This window comes from Calonectris borealis, chromosome 4, assembly GCF_964195595.1.
Source record: "Calonectris borealis chromosome 4, bCalBor7.hap1.2, whole genome shotgun sequence".
NCBI classification, from domain to species: domain Eukaryota; kingdom Metazoa; phylum Chordata; class Aves; order Procellariiformes; family Procellariidae; genus Calonectris; species Calonectris borealis.
In genome coordinates, this window is record NC_134315.1 from 48,475,426 (window position 1) to 48,500,804 (window position 25,379).

At 38.9% G+C, this 25,379-nt stretch overlaps 2 protein-coding genes across 3 annotated transcripts; one reads left to right on the top strand and one right to left on the bottom strand.

Annotated features, from left to right (window-relative positions):
* Nucleotides 1-1,069: 1,069 nt before the first annotated feature.
* On the top strand, nucleotides 1,070-12,589 carry CTSO (cathepsin O). 2 transcript variants are annotated; one of them, XM_075149431.1, is made up of 8 exons: nucleotides 1,075-1,449; nucleotides 2,761-2,866; nucleotides 3,882-4,015; nucleotides 5,223-5,390; nucleotides 6,889-7,010; nucleotides 8,230-8,393; nucleotides 8,852-8,944; nucleotides 10,640-12,589. In XM_075149431.1, exons 1-8 carry the CDS (start codon nucleotides 1,174-1,176, stop codon nucleotides 10,672-10,674), a joined length of 1,098 nt encoding a protein of 365 aa, XP_075005532.1. In that variant the 5' UTR covers nucleotides 1,075-1,173; the 3' UTR covers nucleotides 10,675-12,589. The 2 variants fall into 2 exon arrangements, with proteins under 2 accessions (XP_075005533.1, XP_075005532.1); XM_075149432.1 differs by lacking the exon at nucleotides 5,223-5,390 and having other exon boundaries at nucleotides 1,070-1,449.
* Nucleotides 12,590-12,645: 56 nt separating this feature from the next.
* TDO2 (tryptophan 2,3-dioxygenase) lies at nucleotides 12,646-25,152 on the bottom strand. The gene is made up of 12 exons (XM_075149430.1): nucleotides 25,015-25,152; nucleotides 24,534-24,639; nucleotides 23,336-23,426; nucleotides 22,417-22,487; nucleotides 20,530-20,657; nucleotides 18,684-18,870; nucleotides 17,225-17,332; nucleotides 16,153-16,264; nucleotides 15,978-16,035; nucleotides 15,379-15,458; nucleotides 14,680-14,770; nucleotides 12,646-13,468 (listed from the first exon to the last, which is right to left on the bottom strand). Exons 1-12 carry the CDS (start codon nucleotides 25,047-25,049, stop codon nucleotides 13,315-13,317), a joined length of 1,221 nt encoding a protein of 406 aa, XP_075005531.1. The 5' UTR covers nucleotides 25,050-25,152; the 3' UTR covers nucleotides 12,646-13,314.
* Between the last annotated feature and the right edge of the window lie 227 nt (nucleotides 25,153-25,379).

A 25,379-nucleotide genomic window follows, 5' to 3' on the forward strand; every position in this document is an offset into this window, starting at 1 on the left:
AGTTTAATCCCTTACTTGCCAATCTAGAAATTAAAAATACATGGATCTGTATTTTAAACTTGTATTACTGGATAAAATTCTGCATGACGCAAAAAAAAAAAATGCGCTGGCACAATTCTGCACCCTTTACAAAGCACACACACCAACACAAGTTTGCTTGTGTTACACAACACAGCGATGCTAGCAAAACTTCACACCCTGTAACTTAAAGTTTCAGCATGAGGAAAGCCTCGTGTTTCCCAAACACAGCACTGCAAGGCTTGCTACTGGCACCACAGGACAGGGCACCTGTGCCTTCACATTGTGGTGACAAGGTAGTGGAGGGGAAAACAACAGAGACAACTGAAACACAGAGTAGGTTTAAACAAATATTCTACCTACAAACACTGTAAAAATAGCCCGTGATGGCAATTAACAAAAAAGGACTGTATTAACTTATACCGGCCTAATGAAGCTGTAAATAAGCACACGCAGGTTTCTCTCAAATATTTTCTTCCAGCATAACCTACTCGCACTGGACACCAGAGGCTGCGGACACTGGCTGTGCAGCACAGGGCAGCTCTTCTCTCCCCACCAATGCCTTCCCTTGCTAAAGCCTACAAAATGTATTTCTGCTGCCCCAAAGAAGCAACTACGCCTTCTCCTTCCTGCTGGGCAGCCCAGTTCTGCACTTTCCTCTCAGTGAAGGCCTGGCATTAACTTTTAACCTCGTAGTTAACTGAACGCTCAGCACCTTCTCCCCCCTCGTTTGGAGCCCTGCGCGCCCCGCGGCGCATCTCCCACGCGGAAAAACACCGCCTGAAACACGGGCTTTTTCCAGGTGCTGCCGGCCACGCCGAAACACAGCAAAACCGGCAGCAGAACCCCCGGAGGCAGCGGTAGCCCCGCCGCCGGCGGGAGCCCGCCCGGCCCCTGAGGGGCGGCGCGCGAGGCGCTACTGCCGGGCGGCCACCGTTTCATGCCCCGCCCCGCCCCGCCGGGCGGGGGCAGCCCAGCGGGGTGCCGGCCCCCCCGCACCGGCCAGCCCCCGGGCCCGCTGTAGGAGGAAGCGGGGAGCTGCCTCCGGGCAGAGGCTGGAAAGAAAGGCGCTTTCAGCCCCTCCTCCCCCACGAAAGCAGCCCGGCCCGCAAGCTCCGCGGGGTGGGGGTGCGCCCCCCCAGGCCCCACCCCGCCATGACATGGCGGCCAGGGGAGGGGCGGCGGCCGGGGACCCGGCAGGGAGCGGGCCCCGCTGCCCGGCGCGGCATGGTGCGACCCGTCGCTCGCCCCGGACGGTCGATGGGGGTGCTAGGGCTGGCGCTTCTCTGCTGCCTGCTGGGGGCGGGCAGCGCCGCCCTTCTGGCGCCTGCAGGCACCCGGCTTGGTGAGGAGGGCGGCGGCGGTGGTCCGGGCCGCCGTCCGTGGGACGGAGGCGGCCGGGAGAAAGAAGCGGCGGCGGCGGCCCTCCGGGTAGGTGTCCCTGCCCGCACTTACACTCGCGACCCGCGCTACACAGCGGGCCTGCTGCCGCCGCGTTGGCTGCGGGCTCCGCCGGAGGAGGAGGGTGGCGGCGTGCCCCTCTGCCGCTGCTAGCCCGGTGGCTGAAGGGTGAGAGGTGGAGGAAGGTGGCACGGCGGAGCCCTTCAGCCCGGAGTACCGAACCCGCTCCAGCATCCTTCGCTGTTTCGTTTTCCTCGGCCCTGCCTGCTCGGCTTCCCCTCGAGTTGCTGGGGTTGGGGCGTCGCTGCTTTTCTCCCCTTCCCCGTTTCTGACACCAGGTGTCAGCCTCGGACCGAGGAGCCTCGGACGCCGTGCAGGCCGCCCGGCGCGGTGGGAAGCGGGTTTCACCCGTCCCGCGCCTCACGTCTCCGGCTGTCCAGGGGTTCCTGCCTGAGCGGTTCCCCAGGGAAATGGGGCGACCGGGAAGGCCGGGCAGGGCGGCGCCCCCCCGCCCGCTGTGGTGCCCCCCTTTCTGTGTCGTGCCTGCGGGGGCCGGGCGGTTGTCAGTCTCTAACGGGGCAGCGGGGCGGTTACCGGGACTGAGGGCCCGGGCCGGGACTGCGGTGCCAGCCCGGCCGCTGCTGGCCCCGAGTGGCGTTGGTGGCTGCCGGTGGCGGGGGGGCCGCAGGTCATGCTGCCGAGCGTGACAGCCCAGCGCGCCAGCGGATGTCTGCTGCTGAGGGGGTGTGGTGAAGTCTTCATCAACGCAGAAGGTGGCGTTAAGTTTTTTTATATTTCATGTTGAACTTCGTCAGCAGAAGAAGTTGGGGAGGGGGTTGTCAGATTGTCTTGCTTTCGTAGGTCAAAAACATGTTTTTCAGAGATCTAGGATTCCTGATAATTTATAGTTTAGGTTTTTTAATGTCTTTAGGCCTTTATACTGTTCTTTTGCTTTATAAGGATGTAAGGCAAGACAGGGTTAACTCTTATCTGAAGACATTTTTACGTATCTCTGAACCACAAGGTTTGTTGTGCTGTCAAAGAAGGGCATCAGATGAGTTTGACGCAATTTGTTCTCCGCTTGCTTGTTTTGTCTGTCTCATATCAATTTTTTACCCTCTATGCACTTTACAAATGCTTTTTTGGTATCTTTCTTGGAGTTGAAATTAGTCCAATGGCTTTCATATTGGTTTGATAGGAATCCACGATGAATCTGAGGTGAACAGCTGTCTTGTTATCTAAGTTCATGTTTACTGGTGCTAACCTTTTCTTTTTCTGCTCTTATGGTTTTATCACTACTGCTAACTTAATAATGTCCACAATATATTTTTTTTCCTTCAGGAAAGCGCTAAAAGAATTAGATTACTGAATTCATCATCAAAAGATAATACAACTGCTTTCTATGGAATAAATCAGTTTTCTCACCTGTTTCCTGAAGAGTTCAAAGGTACATTTTCTTGCCGCTACTAATGCCTTTTCTGTTGTTTTTCTTATTCTTTCCCAGAACCTTGTGTCTTTCACATTTACAGATTCTTCCAGTGCTGATAGTCAGCTAGTTTACAATGTCTGGTACCGAACTGTAAGTACTTCTGAAGGATACAACAATCCTCTTCATGTTTCTCTAGTCTTGCAAGGTTGAATTGCCCAGAGCCTGAATATGATTTAGTTACAGACTGTTCGTTCTTTCCTTTCCTTCTTGCCTTTCCTTTCCTTCTTGCCTTTCCTTTCCTCTCACTGGGCCTTCTTCAGTTGCAACAGTTTTAAAATCGGAAAATACACAAGTTCTCAAGTAGTCTAAGTTCCTATTCCGTACCCCAAGACAAAATTGACTACAATCCAAACGATGCTTGGAGGTCCACGACTGTACAATGATAGCTATGACTTTCAGGAGCCATATCACATGCTTAATTTTTTTTTTACTAAGAAAATTTGTCTGATACCTAACCTAATCTTCCCTTCTTGCTGTTCAAGTCTGCTGTTATATGTTCTATTCATCGGGGCATTTCAAACCTTTTTTAAGGTTAAATAATTAAGCAGCTTTTTTTAGTGAAAAACTAGCAATTTGCCTGTGTTTCAGAATCTTTACATTATTCTCCTCTTATTTCTCCCCATTTACCTGACTAAAATAAAGTAATATTTTTCCAGTAAGTAAAATGTGAAAATTTTCAAACAAAACTTGTTTTATGGAATGGTTATTGATCAGCTTTAGTAAATCTTCACGCTTTGTGCCCACATTCCCTACATGGAATATTTATGTTCTTTCTAGAACTGTAGGAATATTTACATTCATTCTGGAGCATAATGATTATTTTAAAATACATGAATGTTCTATGGATTTGAGAATGAGATGTAATCTCATCTGTAACTACAGATCAAAATTACCTCTATGGCTTGTAGTAAAACAGTTGTTTGTGGGGTTTTTTTAGTTAGTAGATTTATAGATGTTTGTATTCTGTGTTTAGCTATTTACTTAAGAAGCATACCTCACAAACTTCCCAGATACATAAAAGTGCCAAAGGGAAAGGAAAAACCTTTGCCAAAGAAGTTTGACTGGAGGGACAAGAAAGTCATTGCAGAAGTGAGAAATCAGCAAACAGTAAGTCCTGGTGTTTTCCTTTCCTGGTTCTCAAGCACTGCTGAGACAGTTCCAGCAGGTACGTCGTAGAGCACAGTGAAAGTTTTGGAAGGGACCAGCACTGCCTCAAGACTCCTTGGAGCGCTGGCACAAGTATGGCCGGTTGAACATATACAAAGTCATGTAGCATTTTATGCAAAGTGGGATTAGACTTAAAAGCATGAGATGTAAAAGTTGTGCATTTAGAAATCGTGCAATTATAAACTGTGTGTAATACATTTTTTGATCTAGTTAAGTAAATCTGCCAATATTTTGCACCGTGTGTGTTTTGTGTTTTTGTGAAGAGACTGGGGTAAGTTCAGTACATGACCTCATCCCCCCCGTTTCACCTGGGTGGGTATAGATTCTTTGCTGTTGTTTTCTCTCATGCCCTTGACTGGTCAACACCCGTATCTTACCATTGAACACCTCAGGGGATGCATTCATGATAGGAAGATAACCAGACCCCACTTGATTACAGTTTGTCCCAAAGTGGTTATGGTCACTGGTAAGAAACAACCAAGCTGTTAAATCCCCAATGTCTTTCCTTTCTGTTCTTCACATTGTGTAATCTGGACCTTGCCTAGGAATAAATTCTGCTTCCTATTTTAAATGCCACAGTTTAAAGAGCGTAGAACTGCAGTACAGATTCTGTTACTGTCTAAGAATTTTTCTATTATGTTTAATTTCAGTTTACTGTTTCTTAAACTGTAATCTAATATATTTCTATAAAGTTCTTCAGCCTGTAGAAAGTTGTAGACTGTCTCCTTAAATGTATCCTTTTCCAAAACTTACTAACTAATGTGGTTAAAAAATAATTTCATCCTGAGCCCCAATCCTTCTTTAAGAAAATAGATATCGCATAGTAAAAAGCATCCTCAGACCCATCTTAAAGGGAAAAAATGAATCAGGAAGGAATCCTTAAAATAAGACAACCACAATGCAGGAATCCTTAAAATAAGACATCCATAATGCATTTCTAGCTTTTAGAGAGCAGTACAGGGGGAAAAAACAATTTTTTAAATGGCTGATTACATTTCTTTATTATTGCCTTAAAACTGAAGTTCAAGGATGGTGTAGTAAAGGAAGAGCATTAGAATTCCCTTTTGACTTTTTTTCTTTTCACATCAGGCTTCAAAAACAAAGCTGACTTTTTCTTTCTCCCCTGTTTCCCTTCTCTTTGTACCAGTGTGGAGGCTGCTGGGCTTTCAGCGTTGTGGGTGGTATAGAGTCTGCCTATGCAATTAAAGGAAATAACCTGGAAGAACTCAGCGTACAGCAGGTTATTGACTGTTCATACAATAATTACGGCTGCAGTGGGGGATCCACTGTTAGTGCTTTGAGCTGGCTGAACCAGGTGTGAAACTTTTCATAAATCTCGAACCCTTCCTTAGCTTTCATATTAACATTCTTTTTTACTGGGAAAAAGTGATGGGGAAGGTGGAGTGTACAGCTCATCTGATTTTTTTGGCATGTGTGTATATGTATGTATATATGCATAACGTGTGTGTGTGTGTACATGTATGCATATTTATTTAGTCTCAAATCAAGAGGGAGTTGTTCATTGAAACTTGATTGGAATTTTATAGCGTATGTATGTTCTTGGGAATGTAACAAATCAGCCCACAAGTGTTGAAAGTAATGTTTCTTGAAAGCCACAGTATTTCCACTGAAATCAATTGGAACTGCAGACATACAGTACCAGTGTAGGAGGAGCCATTTATCCACGTGTCATTTTGTGGATTTTAGTGTCCAGTTTAGGCCCCAGCAGCTGGGGAAGAGGAGGGATGCTGAGATTTTCTGCTTTCAAATTTCTGTGGTTTCTGTTGCAAACACTTTTTTTCCATGCAGGACTGTGGAGAACCTCAGAATAAAATTAACTGCATTTACCTTTGTTTCACTTGCAACCTAAAACAATGACAATGCAGACATAGTTTCAAAAAGAAATTCTACTGTAGCTAACACATTTCGTTCATGACAAATGCAAAATGTGTGTTAATAATATATGTAAGCATAAACATTTTAATATCTTTGAAATAAAAAGTATTCTCTGGGACAGTAGTTTGAGTTATAGGAATATAAAAAGAATCTCTTAGTTTTTTGAAGTTTAAAAAAAAAGCTGATTGTCCTTTTTAAGGAACTTCGTAATCCTACCCCTGAAGATTCATACAACCCCAGCTACTAACAGTATAGATAACTTGTTTAAGTTTGCATTTTAAGAAAGATAGAGGATATTCATCTGGATTCCTCTGAAGCAAAATTCCCTTTTGCTTGGCAACAGAGGGACTACAAATGGATTAGAAGGGAGAAAACACTGTCATAAATATGCTGTACTGCAGAAGACAAGAAGAGTACAAACGGTTGATGCAATACCTTTGTAGCTGGACTTTGAACTGTGGAAGCCATTATAATACATTATACACTGGCATGAGGATTTGATTCTAATAGCAGAATTGGACTTAATTTCAATATCTTATAGAAGTGTTCTTGGGATATTTGTGGTTCTTGAGGAGAGGATAATTTTGTGTGTGGATGTCATTTGAAGGGAATGGATGGTCATTCATTAAATGAATGCATAGTCTCTGTCTTGAAATGGATGAGATTGCTCATGAGGCTAGTTTAAACCACAGATACCTTTTAAATTTTGTTCATTATTTAAACACTTCTGAATCCCTTCTGAAGCTTTCTCTGCCAGCAGGGAAACCGGAGATAGTAAATATCTTGTTTCCCAACATGACATTCTTATGAACACACTGAATTTTGAGTGAGTTCTGTGGTCAGTTTCAACGTCTGTTTTGATCTGCATAGTGTTAAAGTCAAATGCATTAAATTCTCATTCATTTATCTTCTTGCAGACAAAAGTAAAACTTGTGAGAGATTCAGAATACACTTTTAAAGCTCAGACAGGACTGTGCCATTATTTTCGTCGCTCAGATTTTGGAGTTTCAATAACAGGATTTGCTGCATATGACTTCAGGTAGCTACTATTGATTCTTTTTATTTGCTGTACTTTTCCTTCTGTGTTCACTAACTGTGGAGTAAGCTAGAGCCAATTATGCGTTGACCAGCCAAAGGTTATGAGGCTGATTGCATCAGTTCTGTAGCTGTTGTGTACTGGATAAGAATTAATACATAACATTTTTTAGCATTATAGCTTGCCTCAATGAATCCACTCAACCCTACTATCACTAAGCTTGTTCAAATTAGAAGGCTTAAGTCAGTGTCTTGAAATTAGGTCTTTTCAGTTGGCTGTGTTTAAATTGGAACATTGAGTCAGTTACAATTTTAAATATATGCTAAGTGAACATTACATTGCTTAAGTATCAGAAGCGGTAAATCCTACCAATAATAACTGGAATTTGTTGAAAAATTTAGGAAGTATTCAGTTACTTCAGTATTCATCCATTTACATACCTACCCTCATCCTCCTACAGTCCATGACTTAGCAAACAGTGTTGTCAACTGAATTTTGTGAAGATAACTGGTAGCTTTTTAGGTTGCTGTACCAAGAAAGTTTGTTTCTAACTTTTATCAGTACAATGCAGCTGCATACTGAACTTCAAGACAAGAAATATAATTTTGACTAGGAATTGAATTACTGCCAGATATAAGTAACTAAAATCAATCATAGCTCTGTATTTGTCAAATTTAGTTATTGCACATACCATGCAGTGATAAAGATTTCCTGTTCCAGTATATTACATAAGTAAAACTGTATGAGGATGCTAATGGTAACGTCTGATAGTGGTAATGTCCTGTGTTTTGATGCGTTTGAGATACATATTTTAGTGTATTATTATGTATGATATAACAGGTACTTCTGCATGTTTGAAAAACTGATGGGAAATAATAATATAGACTAATGGTTTGTCCAAAGGTGGTTTTTAATGGAGTGACATATAAAAGGTACATAGTGCTCACCATTGCCCACTGACTTGACCCAGAAACCGGATTCTTTTTAATAGCGTCGTACCTTTGGACCTTTCCCATAGTCTGTGTGCCCTATATTTGTATTGCTGTGTTGTAGTATATGAAATACATATTTATTGATGTATGTTATGTGGTGTGTAGAACTTATAGAAAACAGTTGAATTATTTGATTTTTAAATTGTACTTCGCAAGTAGATTACCACCTCTCAAATTATTTTAGTGTGCTAACTTAAGTCACTTGGCATTATCACTCACTTCTTTCACAGCGGTCAGGAAGAAGAAATGATGAAGATGCTTGTTAACCAGGGCCCTTTGGCAGTAACAGTAGATGCGGTTAGCTGGCAGGATTATCTTGGTGGGATCATACAGTATCACTGCTCCAGTGGAAGAGCAAATCATGCTGTTCTAATCACTGGTTTTGACAGAACAGGTGCGTTTCCATCAACTGAGCTTCAACCCAGTAGGTTTTATGTTTTTTCGCTTACTTGCAACTTGCCTCCTGTGGGGCAGGTGATTAAAATCCAGAACTGGGTGTTCTGTTGAGAGGTGTTTGGTTTGGTGTCACATCAGTTCTGGAAGCGCAGTCTGATCCCAGGAGAAATACTCTTCTTGTCTGTGCCCCTTCAGTTCTGTGGGACTTCATGTCCTTATAAAGTCACGAACATGGCTATATGCGTCTTTATGCTAGCAAAGGATATATCCAGTCTGTTCAACACTGGACTATTAGCTCTGTCCTCTGTGAACAGCAGTAGGTTTCACTGTGCTATATCATCAAACCATCATAAGCTCTGAGATATTAAAATGGTAATTAACTCTGTAGAGTATCAGAAGTTGTTTATGCTTCCTACATCTCATGTTGTCTCTTGTTAACGAAAATGTCTCTTCCAGGTAGTATCCCGTACTGGATTGTACAGAACTCTTGGGGCTCTACATGGGGAATAGACGGCTATGTTCGTGTTAAGATAGGCGGCAATGTCTGTGGTAAGTCTGACAAAAAATAATTAAAGCAGTAAAGGCCACATGCTGGGATATGTTTCTCCATGTAAGTAAAGCAATATAATGGGATGCTCAGCGAGGAAATAAAAATAATTGCTATGTTTTAAAAGAGGTTAGATGAGTCCAGGTGGAAAAATAAATAAAGTGATTGCTAGTTTAACCAAGCCATATAGTTGAATGACTGGAAAACACCATGCGAAGGTAAAGCTATATAAGGCATAACAAACAAAGTGCTATTCTACTTTACCATGTAGAGGTAATGGCATTGTAAAGTATACAGTCATGTATCGTGGTTCTATACTCAGTGTAGGTAAACCAGCTGCTGTCCTTGTCTGGTGGATGCAATTATCTCTGGGCTCAGTTTAGCAAACAAATATGGAATGTGGATTTGTCTGTGCTTGGGAATTGTGTACCCTCCTTCTGGCTTTTCTGTAGAATAAAGGTATATACTTTTATTGCTAGTTCCATCTCCCACCCACTTACCATTTGCGTGAGATTTTTCTTGGTGTTTGAGGGGCTTTTCTAGTGTTAAATACCCTCTTTCTTCTGAGTTGCTGGATATGGAGGTAAGGCAGGTGAAGCTCCTGTTTACCAGCAAAGATTGCTGAGCCAAATCACTGGGATTGGACTACTAGATAGTAGGTCTTGTGTGTCCACTGAATTTTTGTCTGTTAGATTAACACTGTAAGTCTTCTGTTGGTTTTCCCTTCCATGTATGTTTCACAGTAGCGCTCTCAGTTACTGTAAAAGCTGTAAATCATCTGCAGATAAGAACAGATAATATTCAGTTTGCCTGCACGCAGTAAAGATCAGGACAATGTATCCAATCATAGCTTTTCCATGTTGCTGAAACTTTTGTTCTTGTTGTTGTATAAGCAAACTATTTGGAAAGAGAAATTGAGAAGTAGTGATAATCAAAGCAAGTCAATTGTAGAAGTGGTCAGGAAGAACAGCTGTGTTATTTTGAAAATCCATTCTCCCCAAAAGCAGAGTCTTTCATATTTTCTGTAGTCTGTCACTGAACAACAATCCAGCAAAAGCCAGTAGTTGCTCTGTTTCCCCCACAGGTGTCTTCTGATTTAGAGATGATCTGACACCACTTTTGAGGGTATAAGAGCCATCACCCTTTGATACCTTCACAGGCTGTAGTCAGACTTTGCTTTTAGCGCTGGAAGGAGTACAACAATGCGAAAAGAACTGCCGTGAACAAAAGCCTAGTTTGCTCTGTGTTTGTGTATGTATGAGTGTTCAAAAATGTGTCTTGTAATGGAATTTGTGATCTCTAGTTTCTTGGTGAGCTTTCAAAGCTACATAGCTTCATATTGTCTATCAATTGTTAATGAATATCATTAAAAGGGAAGAGGATATTAAGGTGTAGATTGCTTTTCAGCACCCAGATTGGACCAATGCTAAATCCTCAAAAAGGATCTAAAGTTTCGAACATGAAAGCAGAGGAGGCAGGAGTGTGGAGCACAGCTATAAATAGTGTCAGGCAATGAAGAAATAAAAGGGTTGCAGCTGATTCCCTGCTCCCCCCCACCCCCCGCAACCCCAGCAGTTCACCTACTGTCAAGGAATGGAGGAGAGAGAGCATTATATGAATGTGAATTCTGGGAACTTATTTCTGGCAAGTCTCCAGTTCCAATATTTATTAAAAAAATTTTTTTGTTTCATTTGTAGGTATAGCAGATACAGTTTCATCAATATTTGTTTGACCCTTACTGGCCAAAGACCACAATTATTGTTTGGATAAAAGTTTGGCACACGCTTTATGTGAAGATTTACTTCAAAGCAACATTTTCTAAAATGCTTTAGAAATTTAGCATTTCTAATTTCTAAAGCAATGTACTGCTTTTAGGCAGTACAGGGATGCATTGGCTGGAGTTCTTAAACGTGTTTTTATTTGGAATGTGTGTTGCTTTTCAAATCTCTCATGGAATAAGACAACTCGGAATTAACTGCAGAGTACGCAAAAAGAAGTTACAAAGATGGACTGAAGCTGTGAATGTGAACCCTATCCAGATGTTGAATACCACTCCATAAAAAAATCTTACGGGAAAGAAGTGATGAAAATTATACGGAATTTGGATCAAAAAATAGTATGACAGAATATAATCAAAATGCTTTGAATATAAGAACCGTGATTAGGTCTGCTTTTATTGGGCAGGGAGGAAGGGCAGTTGGAAGAAAATATTCTTTCTGTTTTGCTTTGATAGCTGTCTTGGCTTTTCTAGCCCCTCTGACAGACACACACATTTTGTCTTCCCCCTTTTTGTGAAATCCTGCTTTTTCTCTACAACTAGAATAATAGAAGATGGAAATGGAGAGTCAAAGTTGTTTGCTGAACACCCACTGTCTCTGAAGTGCTGCAGTCCTTCAATTTCAGTCTTCAGACCTTTATTGGGTAAATATAACTTCAGAGCTCTTCAGAGCAGGGAGTGTGTTTTGGAAAGTGCCTGGAATATCAGTGTCTTCTGGAGTAATTTGTTAGCTGGGTAGAAAAGTAAGAAGTAACTGTATTTAGACAAACCGAGGCAGTTCTAGTGGTTTAACATCCCATGTCCTGGCAGGATGTATGTGTTTGCAAATCGGCCTTTCCGTGCTTTGAGACCTGTGTCAGTTCCATGCCTTCTCTATTCTCTACTTCACAACTAACAGTGAAGCCACTTGCAAAGCAGAAATTAAAAAACTTACTTATTATAGAAAAAATTGTGAGGGTGGGGGTTGTTAATATATATTCGCCACCTTTAGAAAGTCAGCAATTACAGAATACTCCAAATAGAGTGGATGTTAAATTTCCCTACATTAGTTAAATTCATAGGTGCAACTTGCTGGGAATCAAAAGGTGGTTCCAGCTTTGCTGACCTGTAAAACTGCACTTGCAGGCAAATGTAACTAGAATTCACAATCAAACACGTAATTCTAAAATGCTCTGAATCTTTCATCTGGAATGCTTTACCTGTAATCTTTTATGAAGCACTGCTATGAAAAGTATTGAAGCAGTTCTGTAATTTTTGCACTCAATTACTGTACCATGTTAATAGATCAGTGTATTATTATCTTTCTAAGACAAATGCAATCATAATTGTCTATTGTAAATATTGCCATTTTAGTCCTTCTACTTCTAAGTGTTAACATTTTAGATGAAAGGAAGACCAAGTGCTATGTTTCACTGGTTTAGGTTCTGCTACTTACTGAGTTTACATGCTGAAAACTTCAGATTAACAAAAGGGAAGTCTTCTGTAGTCTTATAGTCTTCTATATAGCAGTTCACAAACAACAAATAGCACACTTCCGTAACTGGAAAACAGTAGCCTAAGTTCCTAATTGGCATTGATAAGAGTAATGTTGTTATAGTAGTATCAAACACGGACATTCCACCGCTGTTTTTGAGGTGGTACTACCTGGCATAAGTACCTAAAACACTAAGATACAGAGCAACTCAGCAGAAATTAAGGCCTACAGCATATGTGTATTTCCAAGGGAAGCGTTTAAAAAGACGAGAGTCCATCTACTGAGAAGACGACGCAGCTTTATCAATATTCTATAGCCAAATTTGCCTTGCTTTTATTATGTATCAATTTTATCCTTATTTCAATGATATTTTGAATAAAAAACACTTTAAATACCTGTCATAATGTTGTTTGAACTTTATGCTTGCTTTACAAGAAGTCTTAGCAAAAGAAGAGCTTTAATACTGCTTTATTTGAAGTGCAAAGTAAGTGCTTATTTATATCTGCTATTCTTAACAATAAGTATTTCTACTGAAGGAATTTACATTCGCATGTAACAACACAGATAGCAACATTATTCCTGATGTATGTAAAAGTTCAACAGGCTTGGGTGTCTATAGATTCAGGACTTAATATTTTTTTAAATCTAGCTTTTAAAACTCTTAACCCAAAATTTCTTTTGAAATTCCACTAGAGCTCAGAAACTTATGTTCTTCTGAAGGTGATGAGACTAATTACATCCTCAACTAGAAGTAAATTACTAACAGCCATTAGCCAAACAAACAAATGCAAAAATATGTACAAATAAGACATGCTCATGATAATTCTGTAAAATTTGCTCCCTCTCTCTAGATGTAGGTTTTAAGAAGCCAACTAAGAGTTAAATTAGTCATTGAGTTCAATTGGGGTATCATTTTAGTCTTGATATAGGCTAACTTGATATAGATTATTTTTTCTACAAACAATTAAGTTTATTCTATAAACCAATCATACTATTCACATAGCTGTCATACATAAATACGTATTTACACACCCACACTGTGTGAGAATAGCTGTTATACTTGAGGGATAGCACCACTCGAGGTGCAAGTCCTGAAGTTCTTTACAGTCTAGAAAGGCAGGCTAGTCAGAGTCATCACTGCTAAAATACGAGCTGTCGCAGTATTCTGCCGTATAAAGGAATTTATGAATGGTTGGGTTCATCTTTGGTATCCAGTGTCTTGGCACTAGAAACGTTGAAAGATTGAACAAATCCACAAACACCTTGTATCTGTCACTGAAAAAGACAATCGGGAACAATTAATACTGCTATATTGGCATGGAAGGCCATAATTTCAAAATCCTCAGGAATCATTCCATTTCTTTTATTTATTTAATAAGGTTTCTGCACTAACCCTCCTCCTGAATATTCCAGAGTAAGAATCCAATCGCAACTGTTTCTAGAGCATAGCAGATTAGACTGAAAAAGGAAATATGGTTGCTATAGTCACATCTTTCTTCTGAAAATGCAGAGTATGTAGGCTATAATCTCCAGACCTCCACTCTTGTGGTAGATATGAAGTAGAACTTATCTAGGAAGAATGTTAACCTGAAATTAAGGAAGAGTGAGAAGGCTTGCTGAAAAAGACAGTGAACCTTTAATCTTCGAATTCAATCTAACCGTCTGCTTTCTATTCCACCTTCTGTTATGATGGTTGTGATGGGCATCATTGCCCACAGCTGTACATGGCAACTACCAGCTATGTACAGTTTCTCTTTGAAAACAAACCTCAAGGAAGGTCCTCTTAGAAGAAGGCATTTTAAAGAGCCTTGCTTTTTGACATAACGTGGTTCAGGACTGTCAGGACATAGTTGCAGCTAAAAAGCTTGAATTGTCTAATGAGCTGAATCCTCAAATTTGGTGTAAAAAAAGTTCTACCCATTCAGAGAGTTCTATGCTCAGGCCCTGACCATCCCTTTTAAATTCCTTTTCTGCTTCATCCAACGGAAGGAAACGTGTTTCTGATTGTTGCTTGCACAGCTTGAGAGTATTAATTACTATCACCTCTAAGAATATATTCAATCCTAAATGGAAGTACCTTAGTTATATGATTAGAGGTCCTGCTAAGGAATAAAGAAACTGTCATCAGTTGCATTGTAGATGGGACTCACTTCCAGCCTGTATCACCTCATTAACTTGCACACAAACTAAACAATGCAGGATTAATATTATTGCTGTCACAGTAACGTCTAGATTCCTTGACTGAGAATTATAAATGGCACTTTGCATGAGTGATCAAAAGGAGTTCTTTTTGCCCCAAAAGGCTTGGAATTTATATATGTCAACCTGACAAGTAAATGTTCAGCAGCCAGGAGGAAATGCTAGAGTCCCACAAGAGAAACAACAGCCCTCTGGCCTCCAGTGACCTGTCTGAAATCTGTCTCCTGGCAGTACGGTGGCTACAAACTGCATTGTTGCAGGTAATGGGGGAAACGCATTATTCTTACCTCACTGTGGAGCGCAAATACTGGTAGCCTGATGAGCCTCCGGTGCCAGCCTTGCTGCCAATCATTCTGTGCACCATGCAGACGTGGTTATCTAAGTAACAGAAAAGAAGGACATGGCATATGTTCAGTGTTAAGATACAACCAAAGGGTCACACCAAGGTGCATCAGTGAAATATTAAAAATCATACAGAGATCTTTACAGAGATACAGAACTACTAGGTCTTCAGCAATGCAGGAGTTAATTATGCCACTCTTCAGTCAACTAATATAAAATTATTGTTAATACAGAACAAATACACATTATTATACATTATTGTGCTCTGTTAATACAGAATTAATACATTCATTTATGGATGTCTAGATAGGGAAGGAGCAGAAGGAATGTTTGCATATGAAGAGTTGTCATGATGACATTTTGGCAGACATTGGAAAATATATACCTGTCCCTTAAATAAAAGCATTCACCTAATTTAAAGCACGTCATAGAAGTGATAGCTATACCTATGTATCTAATAATCACAGAAGAAGCTGTTCATCTTCCCTCTTGGCCAAAGTAAAAGCAAAAAAAGTCATTCCTAAAGGGTGAACTCAGAAGCTCAATTCTAAAACTCTGGGTATAACTTGTCTAAAAGAGGGTGAAACAGAACAGTTTACTTGCATCTAAAAAAGGGAGTGTCGCAGTCAAAAAATGAAACTCACATCTCCATTTGGTCATGAGCACATCGATATCCATAAGCGAGGTAAGAAGCTGAAAAGGAACCTGAAAACGAGGCTCCTCCCTTGGAAAATGAAAGAGAAGGCAGTGAGACCTCTTATGATACGCTGTATTTTTCAAAGTACCGCTTCACCAATGCATAACAGTGACGATGTATATTTTTCCTAAATTGGTATTGAAATGTCAGTAGATATTCTAACAAATGCTTCTGCCATGTAAGTCTTGATCTGTGCTTTTTACCTCATACTTGCAAAAATACTTTCTAGGACACTTTGTAGAACAGTTTGACCAAGGCATTTGCTAGTTTCAAAGTGAGGAGCAGCGTCTGGTCAGACACAAACCGGCTGCCTGGAGAGGCTGTGTGATCTCCATCCTTGAAGATATTCAGAACTCAACTCGACACAGCCATGAGCAGCCCAATCTGACCTTCAAGTTGGATCTAACTAATCTGGGTTTTCGTGGAGGGTTGGACTAGATTACTTTCCACAAGGCCTGTTCCAACCTAAATAAACCTGTGCTGCTGTCGCTAACCTTCACCTCTCCTCCTGCCAGTAAGCACTGAAGACATATCTTCTAACATTACCTGTAGAAGTAGATCATTAAGGCACCCTTCAGTGCTTTATAAGACAGTCGTCTTTCTCCTGCAAAATACAAGTGTCCTTAGTTTGTTACTGATTCTCCTGCAAATTTGCTATTATGTTATTATATGTATCATATTAAAAAAAAAGTGCATACTGACATATATAAATACAATCTACCTTTACTAAGCAGGTGTTCATGGCGTTTTTCATCAAATAACGAAAGTAATACATCTTTCTGTTTTTGGAATTCAGATAGTAAGTCCTCTTTTTCTTCTGATTCTGGTTTGGCCTTTGATATTTAAAACAAAAACAGGTTTTAGAATTCAATAGGGAAAATTAAGCGCTTGAATGACCCATGATGTAACTTCAATTTTAATCACAAATACTCTGTAAGTTTATATCTTAAATATAAGAACTGTATTTTCAAACAAGGTGGTTGAGTCACTGTCCTTTAAAAAACACAATTACCACAAAATGTACAATTAAATAGCTGTCAACATAATTCAGATGAATGAATGTTCAAACAAACTGGCAGCTTATCATTTTTCTTTAGGTCTAGAGGCCTTAGAAACACTTAATCTTCATTTGTTTGAAGTCTGATATTTTTTTTTTCCAAGGCAAAAAGAAGACATCCTTGCACAGTTATGGGTAAGAAAATTATAAATAAAAAAGTTTAGATAAGTTAGAAAGTTGTAAACAGATATTCTCAGGAAATTGGCTAGTTCTTATGTTATGGTGGTTTTTTCCATTAAAAAATGTGCTTAAAGCTACAGGTCTTACAATATTTGGGGATTTTCTTGTGCTTATTTGCCAGTGTAATTCAAATGAACACATAGCAGCAAATTGCGACATACTGTTAAATAGAAATGGGCCATTTACTCCATACTCACAGCTCATGGGCCCAAACTTTGTGGAGTTTTACTCTGAACTGTAGATGCAAGTGCTAACTAAAGGTGAAGTTGTAGTTTCAGTAAAATCAATTTCAACCCTTCCATTGATACTATCCCTTTCCTTTTGCAATCAAAATCATCCATGTATCACGTTTTAAACAGTCTTAGATGTCAAATTACAAACTTATTCAGATTTCCTGGAAAAGTGTGCACTTTTTTCTGCTTCTTGTAGACAGAAGCTGCTGAAGATTAAGTGAAGTGAGTGAGAAACTGTGATTGGACCAAAAGTCAGGTTTGTGTCAGGATGTCATTTTGCCAGCTGTCGTTGCTTATAGCTAGATCAAGCATACATTATATACCTGCACCAAGGCAAATTCCTCTTCTAGGCCTTTTAAAACATTCACTTCAAATTGTCCCCAGAAATCAAATCCTTCTGCATTGAGTCCTGGAGTTCTTTCCAGCCATGCCTTTAATAATAATAATAAATAATAATAATAATAATAATAATAATAATAATAATAATAATAATAATAATAATAATGGTGTGTTCAAACGTTAATAATGCAAGCACCTTACCCTAGAATTACAGGTTATAGCAACATAAATTATACTGCTACAGTTGTTCTGGTTTAATATCCCATAGAGGTGCTTATTGCTGGAGTAAGCATGTCCGCGTAGAAGATTTATACCTGCATAATGGTGTGCAAACATACCCACAGGTTCCAAGTTAAATGACCGGTGTTGGAAAACAAAAGCTGTCTCATTCTAAGAGTATCTTTAAAACCAATGCCCTTGTAGATACAGGAAAACAATCTGATTCCACTTATATAGGATAATTGTAAAGATAAATCTCAGAAGGAAGATACAGAACCATCTATTTGTACAATCAATTTTTGTCATGTCAGAGAGGCTGAATGCTGATGAAGAAGTCTGTCATTAGCTTACACCAAAATATGTGATAATACAAGACACACATTTACTTGGCAGTTAGCAAAGCTTTCTCTCCGATTTCCTTTTAATAATGGGAATGAAATTAGGAGGGGAAAAACATTAAGAATCTTTATGGTCAAACTCCCTTTAGAGATCACTTAATTTATCTCCTCATCTGAAAGATACAAGAGCATGACGTCTTAACAAATGAAGAAAAGCTAGAGAAATTTCTTATATATTCTGTATCAGGTATCATTAGACAAACGGATAGGGCTAATAAAAGTGGATGCTTTTATTGAGGTTTATAGTGCATTATTCTTTAGAAAGTTATGTTAATTTTGTGTATGAAAATGAAAAAAGAGTTAGAGAAATTACTGTGAATCATTCATAACTTTGAGACAAAGTCATTAAATCAAGGTAAGTGATAATGAAACATTTGTTAAACATCATCTCTCCTTTCCATTTTGGGTTGCCATCTTTTTTTTTTTACCTCTTTTTATCTCTTTTCTTTTCTTTAACCTCTCTAATAGCCATCACTAACAGTGGAAATACTTTTAAAGTTTTCTTATAAAAAGGGTTTATGGTTATGAAAAACAATGCAAATGGAGCAGTACATTTATATTCTTAGCTCATGCTTCCACAATGCAATTTACTAGCTCAACAGTCAGACTTTGCAGACAAGAGGAAATGCTGTGAAAAATTAATTGATTTGCTAATTAATAACTCTCTTTCATACAAAATTTTGTAAGAATCCAAAACACGACTAACTGGGAAATTGCCAGCATGCTTACTTCTCTCAAGGAAGAAGAATTTGTCACTGACACCAATGAAGGACATTCTTGGGAGATGGGGGAAAAACGAAGCAAGATTTTAGACAGACGTTATTACCTCCACAAGTTGCAGTAGTGTTGGTTCTTGCTCTGATTTAAGCAGTAGTTCATAATCCTGTCCCTTGAAGTTGTCTCGATAATGCCTTCTGTTATAGGGGACTCTCAGACTTTGGGGAACACCAATTTTGTTCTCTAGCAAGCGAAACTGCAGGCTCTGAAAACCTGAGGCTGGGCTTAGGTAGTATCTTTGGGAACAGAAAAAAAGAAGATAAAAAAATACAGGATGTTATTGCACAATGATGGGGTTCTCTGGTTCTCAACAAAATAAAAAAAATACATATTTCACATTTGAAGAACATCAAATAGATATCTGAGCATTTTTTATATGATTGCAATTAAGAAAAGAAAAAAGAACGAGCTATTTTAATGCAACTACAGTGTATGTACAACATAACCTAATTTTCTAGCTATATACTGTTTATGCATACACAGATATATACACACACACTTATGTTTGTACCGTGTTTTAAAATGGCAGCTTTGCATGTGTGATGTACAGGAGGAAACATTAGTGAATATAATTTCCTTTCCAGACAGAATAAACAGCTTCACCCCAAATAGCTATTACAAAAATTTCCGCATCATTAAAGTGCCAATGAGTACATTTTAAATAGGCTTGTTATACACAATAATTGCTATGTATACAATAGAATAATGTTCAGAAAAACATTTAGTGGGTTTCGTTTGAGGGATTCATTAATGAGATTCTTTCAGAATTAAATCCTGTGACCATGCTGAAAAAAACGATTAATGAAAGTAATCTGAAATCCCACTTTGCTGGATAATTGTAATGCACTTTGAATTGCAAATACAAGATTTGGCAGAAACAAATCATTGATTTGGTCTCATGTTTGCTTATCAAATGACAATATGTTGTTGAAAAGCAGAAGCAAGAATGCATCAAAACAGATGATTAGCCCATGGGTTTCCCCTGCAGTACTGTAACGCTAGACGATACAGATGTTTCAAACTTCCAAGAGAAGCAAAATTGTAGTTTCTTGTGCTTTTTAGTTAGAGAACATTAAAAGACAGAAAGAAAAGGGTACTAAAACAATGCAGAAGTGGATGGGATGCTGGATGGCACTGAGGTCACAAGTCAGATGGGTCAGTGACACAAGTAGAACAAGAACAGGAAGGCAGACAGTGGATGAAGCTGTCACACATGGCAGTGTAGTGGAAGGACCTAGCTGAAGTGAGGGAAGAGACAGAAATGCCATGGGAGAAGTGAGGCAAGCCAAGGGATCCCAAAGAAAGCCTGGGCAGAAGGCAGAAGAGCTACCAAACACCGATACATTGGGCAGCTACTGGAGAGCAGAAGTTATTGGGGAGAAAGAAGAAGAGACAGCAATGTTTCCTTCAGCCACTTGAAGCCTCCAGCACTGCAGACCCACTGAAAACATGAAGTAAGGAAACACCATGCAAATCAAGACAGCTGAAATATCTGATAATCTATGGAGAGTGCATTTCTTTCACCCAAGCACCTTTATGATTTGCCATAGAATATGGCTGCAACTACGCAGCGGTAAGTTTCAAGTAAATTGTTAACAGAACCGTGAGCTATTTCTATTGCTTCTATCATTTTAACTTTTTACTCTGAAACCATTCAGCAGCACCACACATAAACATCAACAATTAACTTGTGCTTCTTTGCAGAGCATGCTGGACTCATATTCTTAATTGACCTTTACACTCTAATGTCACGGTTGCCTCTCTAAGGTATGCTCTCGCCTTGCTGAATGATGCATGTACCACAAGCTGCCAGGGCACATGCAAAATTCACAATCAGTTCTAACGATGGGAATTACCAGCTTGTGGATTACTGTGGAGGAATAGTAAGTATTTACCTGAAATCAAAGAAGTCCAATGCAGTCATAGTTTCCAAAACTGAGAACTGTTCCACAAGTAATTTCAGAATCATTGAAATTCTGTTCATTCGAGTAATAACCTTCAGCATGTTCCTCTCATCTCTCACCTGTAGAAAAAATAAAGATCATAACCAGACAGAATGGTGTTCTCTTTATATCCTACCTATTTATTTCAGGTCTTTTCACTATTGCACATCACTATTGTTCCCAAGTCCTCTCCATGTGAAATCCATAGCAGCAGAATCTCATATTGAATAGAGAGCCCTCTTTTTAACTGAAACTATAATTTTCAAAGACTGAAATCTGTTTTCCTCTGACTGGATACCTGTCTTCCTCTGATGATACATTACAACTAGGCCAAATATATAGGATTTTTTTTCCTTTCTACATTTTTGACTGAAATAGAAGTCACCACAAGAAATCAAATTCTAGACCAAAATAATTTATATCATGATCGTTTCCAATGGTTACAATAAGATTTTAATGATATATGATACAATATGATAATTATATTATGCTTTCTATTATAATCACCTCTATAATAATTTCTATTATTGTGAAGAAGCAAGTCATAAGACAGGTGTAGAAAGTACGTAAAAGTTGAGAAGCAGAATAATCTGAGAGGTACATCAGGAGAGCACATCTAAAAAGGTGTTCATTAGAGATGTGCATTAACAAGCAGAGGAAAACAGAGAAGACTGCATTTGTAGGACATAATAGACAATATTAAATGGAAAACACAGAAGCACTCTTCTGGCTAAGCTGAACACTTTGCCTGCAGAAGAGCCTACTAAAATTCCTATTAGTTTAAATGGGATTAAACTTCTGTCTAACACCTGAGCATGCAACCAGGAAATATCAAACTACAAAAATGAAAGATGATAACCATTTTCTTAATTGTCTGGCTGTGTACTTAACCTTAACATTGACATTTCAAATTCTGATTATAAGCAAAGTTTCATTTTTCACAAAAATAAATTCTGCTTAAGAACAAATTTTGATCAGTTATAATTTGATATAATGTTCAACTAAAAAGCCAACAAAATTATGAATGTGGAGGACAATAGAGAACATTTTCATTGGACATTATGATAAAAAAGTTCCTTCTTTCAGTCTGGTCTAGTTTCCAATTTTCTTCGTATACACATACTCATGATGTTATTCAAGGTATTTCTCAAATTACATGCAGTCAGCCTTTTTTTGTGGGTGCAATATCAGGTCAGGAGTTTTCCTTTGTAATTGTTATGAGGTGTGTTTAGCTTTGGACAAATGTTTAGAGATGTTCAAAATATTCCTGTTATATTTGTAATTTTCAGAAATTCTCATACAATTGTACACTGTGATTTTGATTATTGCTTTTCTGTTGGATTTAATAATACACAACTACCAGAAAGAGTTTTCCTTTCGTATAGCAGATATTGGATGGAAGGATATAGTATGTAGACTTCAAAAAATTGAACAAAGGCAGAAGTGACTTTTCAACATAAAAATACCTGTGAGCCCCCTGGTTTTCAGTTTTGCCTCTGAGCATGCTTTTTCTGCAGTACAATATTCTCGAGTTAAGTTTCTGCAGTTATCCAGTACGAGTAGGAGAATATGAGAGCATTCTGGCCAATGAAATTGGTCTTGGAGAATGATCTACGCAAAAGGCAGACTTCAGGAGGAAATAAGAGTTTGCTGATCAAATGTCTGTACTATCAGGATATAAAAGCCACTCAGCCAAATTTCACTGGGGGTTTTTTGATGCTGTTTTTAAAAAAGACCACATGTTGCTTTAGTAAACCCAAATATATAAGGCTGGAAGGCAGGAGGCAAGAGAAAGAGAGGGCTGCATTTTCCCAAAATTAATATTTGCTTTTAACTTACGTGGCCATTTTGAAAGATCACCCGCACAGAGTCCATTTCCCACAGAATCTGCTTAAACCAAAGTTCATAAGCTACAACAGGAAAGACATTGTTAGCATTAACTTCAACATTAATTTGTTTTTTCTTCATAGCATTGAAGAAGTAAAACTCTTACATTTTTATTTGAAATGAGTAGCTTACATTTACACTGTTGGTGATTAAAAAGATGCTGATACTCAAATGAATTGCCTGTTACAGTACGCTGTCCTTTACCTAAAACTGTTACATGGAATAATCTACTGTTGAGAATGTTAACAGATTTTTTTAAAGCATGTTTTACACATCAGATATTTGATGTACAGAATGTTCATTGCAAAAGAGGGAAAGAGAAAATCTAGATCTGATACTCTAATAAAAGCTAACCCCAGAGCTGCTTACAACCTTTATGTCACCTATATGTTTCCTGTCAATAATGGGAAAATATCATCAGGCCAGTGCCTGCAAAACACGTGGATATTAGCAGTTAGGGAGTGCCTTATCAGTACGCTGGCTTCTAGACAGCCTCTAGATGGTTAAAATTGGACTGAAGTTTCAGAGAAGGCACAAGCCAACACACACAATTTGCCTACAATAAACTGCATAGCAGCCTATTACTCAGACGGAGAATGAACTTCACCTTAATTTCTCTAAAAACAGAACCATCCAAATCTTGGTTTACAAAATCCAAAGGTTATACTTATGGCTTCATAAGCATAGAGTTGATTACAGCCTTACAAATGATGTAGGGATATATACAAATACAAATGCAGATAAAAGACAAAGCAATTATAGTGATTGTGTCTAAAATGAAACAAATTGTGTATCGCATGTTTCAGCATTGAATAACTCCCTGTGGCAAAAATGCCGGTCAACCACCACTGAACCCGTCCCAACCACTTACTTTGATGTGTCACAATGAAAAGATGCTCATCATGGATTTTGTTTCCTTTTTTCTCACTCTGAAGTTCTTGAGCATTCAATATTTTGTTCAGCTTAAAAATAAACATGAGACTGTTCTGTAAAGCTTTAAATTCTGCTAGTCCTACTGTGTAAAGCTAATATTTAAGGATAATATTAAAAAAAAATATATATAGGCCTCATATTCCAGGTTGTATAAGAAGTTAGACTAAATGGTCTCAGGTGTCACTTTTAGTTTTTAATTTAAAAAAAATCTTGCTTAAAATGAAATGTTTAGGTACCTCAAGTATTAGAGTTCGGAAAATCATTTTAAGGGTACTTTTAATTATAAAAAAAAAAAAAAGAGAAAACAAAATATCCAGAACGTTTTCCAGATCTTACATCTACACTGTCGTGTTCCACGAAAACAGAGTTCCTATAGTAAAATTCTGTGTAATCATGCAATAACATCTGCATAAGAGCTCTGATTTGGGGCTGTACTAGTTATTTCAGTTCTGGCATTACTAATTTTCTTACTGAGTCCAATTTACAATCTAATCATAATTGTTTTAAAAGAAATCTTTGCAAGATTCCATATTGTATGTCAACAAATCAGTCTTCTGTTCACAAACACAGAGTTCATGCTGTCACCAAAAAAAAAAAAAGTCTGGATTCTTTTATTACTTATGGCATTTTATTTTTCCTTATTTCTTAATTACTTCTAATTGTTACAGTTTTTTATTTGGGTTTTCTGTTGTGCCCCCCTAGTCAGCATCCCACCCCTAGATTTCTGCAATATATTTTTCCAGCCAAATATTCTGGGCTTTCATGCAATAATTCGGGAAAATTGCACACGGCCTGCTGACATGGAGACATTGCAAAGCGGTGATTGTCAGATCAAAGAAAGCCTTTTGTGGTGCACCACTTTTTACATTTTAGGTTTACCAATATAAATAATTCCCTACCAAAACCCCCAAAATATCCAGCTTCCCTTTGGGAGAAGCCATCCCACAGTCCACCTGCACCATCCCAGTTGAGACAGGCACCTGTGCCCGTGACTACACATGGAGAGCTCAGGTAGACGAAGGGCACTTGGAGACCTGTCTTGGTGACTGGCTGACTGCTGGGAGAAGCATCAATCACAGGTCCTGGCTCAAGTCTTAAGAGTGACAGGGCAGTAAACATGAAATCCTTAAGCTTACTTGTAGGTAGTCTCCATAGACAAGTCCACCTTTGCTGGCTTTATTTATCCCTTCTTGTGATTTGTCATCTTTTTCATCTTCCAAAGATAGCTTGTTAAAATTAAATCTAAGAAGAAAATTAAGTAAATATATAAACTATTTAATTAAAGAACTATGAATATACCTGCCTTTTTACTAACAGATGCCTCTACAATTCAAACAATGCTTTGTTTTGAGAAACTGAACCACTAAAACAGGCTTTTGAGAAAAACAGTACACCTGAAATACCTCTTGTCACAGTAACAGCTAGTAGCATTACATCTAGTTTATCAAATAACAAGCGCTTGGACAAGTCCTTGTACAATCCCTTTTCCTTTAGCGATAGCTACAGCTGTCTATTTGTTGATAGTCATTAATTCCTCTCTGAGTTTTCACATTTTACATTAACATTATATAGTTTGAACTGACATTATGAAGCAAAACACAGAGACAAGGGACTCACAGATAATTGTTCCCCGCGAAGGGGCACCCGCTCATGATTCCAGGATCCAAACTCGCTGAGCTGCGCACCAGGGAATATGCTCTGTTAGCGTTCCCAAATCCGCTGCAGCTGCCTTATACGTTACCTTATCTCACCACCTAGGACAACCCCCAAATTCTCCTCCTTAGCACTCAGCCCATCCCCACTATTCAATAATTACAGAAACTATCGCAGCACAAAGGTCAATGAGTTCATGTGTTGTTGGCTCTCTAGGTTTTTTTTTTCAATCAGTCAAAACAGGAATGTCTGGCATACTTGCTTTGTCCTATGGCACATGCTTTTTGTGCTTTTTACTGCAAGGTTTCCACCAGTTTTTTCTTTGGAGA

Coding starts and splice junctions, on each gene's coding strand:
- CTSO (XM_075149431.1), top strand. CDS start 1,174: ATGACATGGCGGCCAGGGGAGGGGCGGCGGCCGGGGACCCGGCAGGGA. Junction 4,016..5,222: donor AAGTGAGAAATCAGCAAACA/GTAAGTCCTGGT, acceptor TCTTTGTACCAG/TGTGGAGGCTGCTGGGCTTT. Junction 8,394..8,851: donor CACTGGTTTTGACAGAACAG/GTGCGTTTCCAT, acceptor TGTCTCTTCCAG/GTAGTATCCCGTACTGGATT.
- TDO2 (XM_075149430.1), bottom strand. CDS start 25,049: ATGAGCGGGTGCCCCTTCGCGGGGAACAATTATCT. Junction 17,333..18,683: donor CACTACTGCAACTTGTGGAG/GTAATAACGTCT, acceptor TTATTATTAAAG/GCATGGCTGGAAAGAACTCC. Junction 15,459..15,977: donor TTAATGATCTACTTCTACAG/GTAATGTTAGAA, acceptor TCATTTTCCAAG/GGAGGAGCCTCGTTTTCAGG.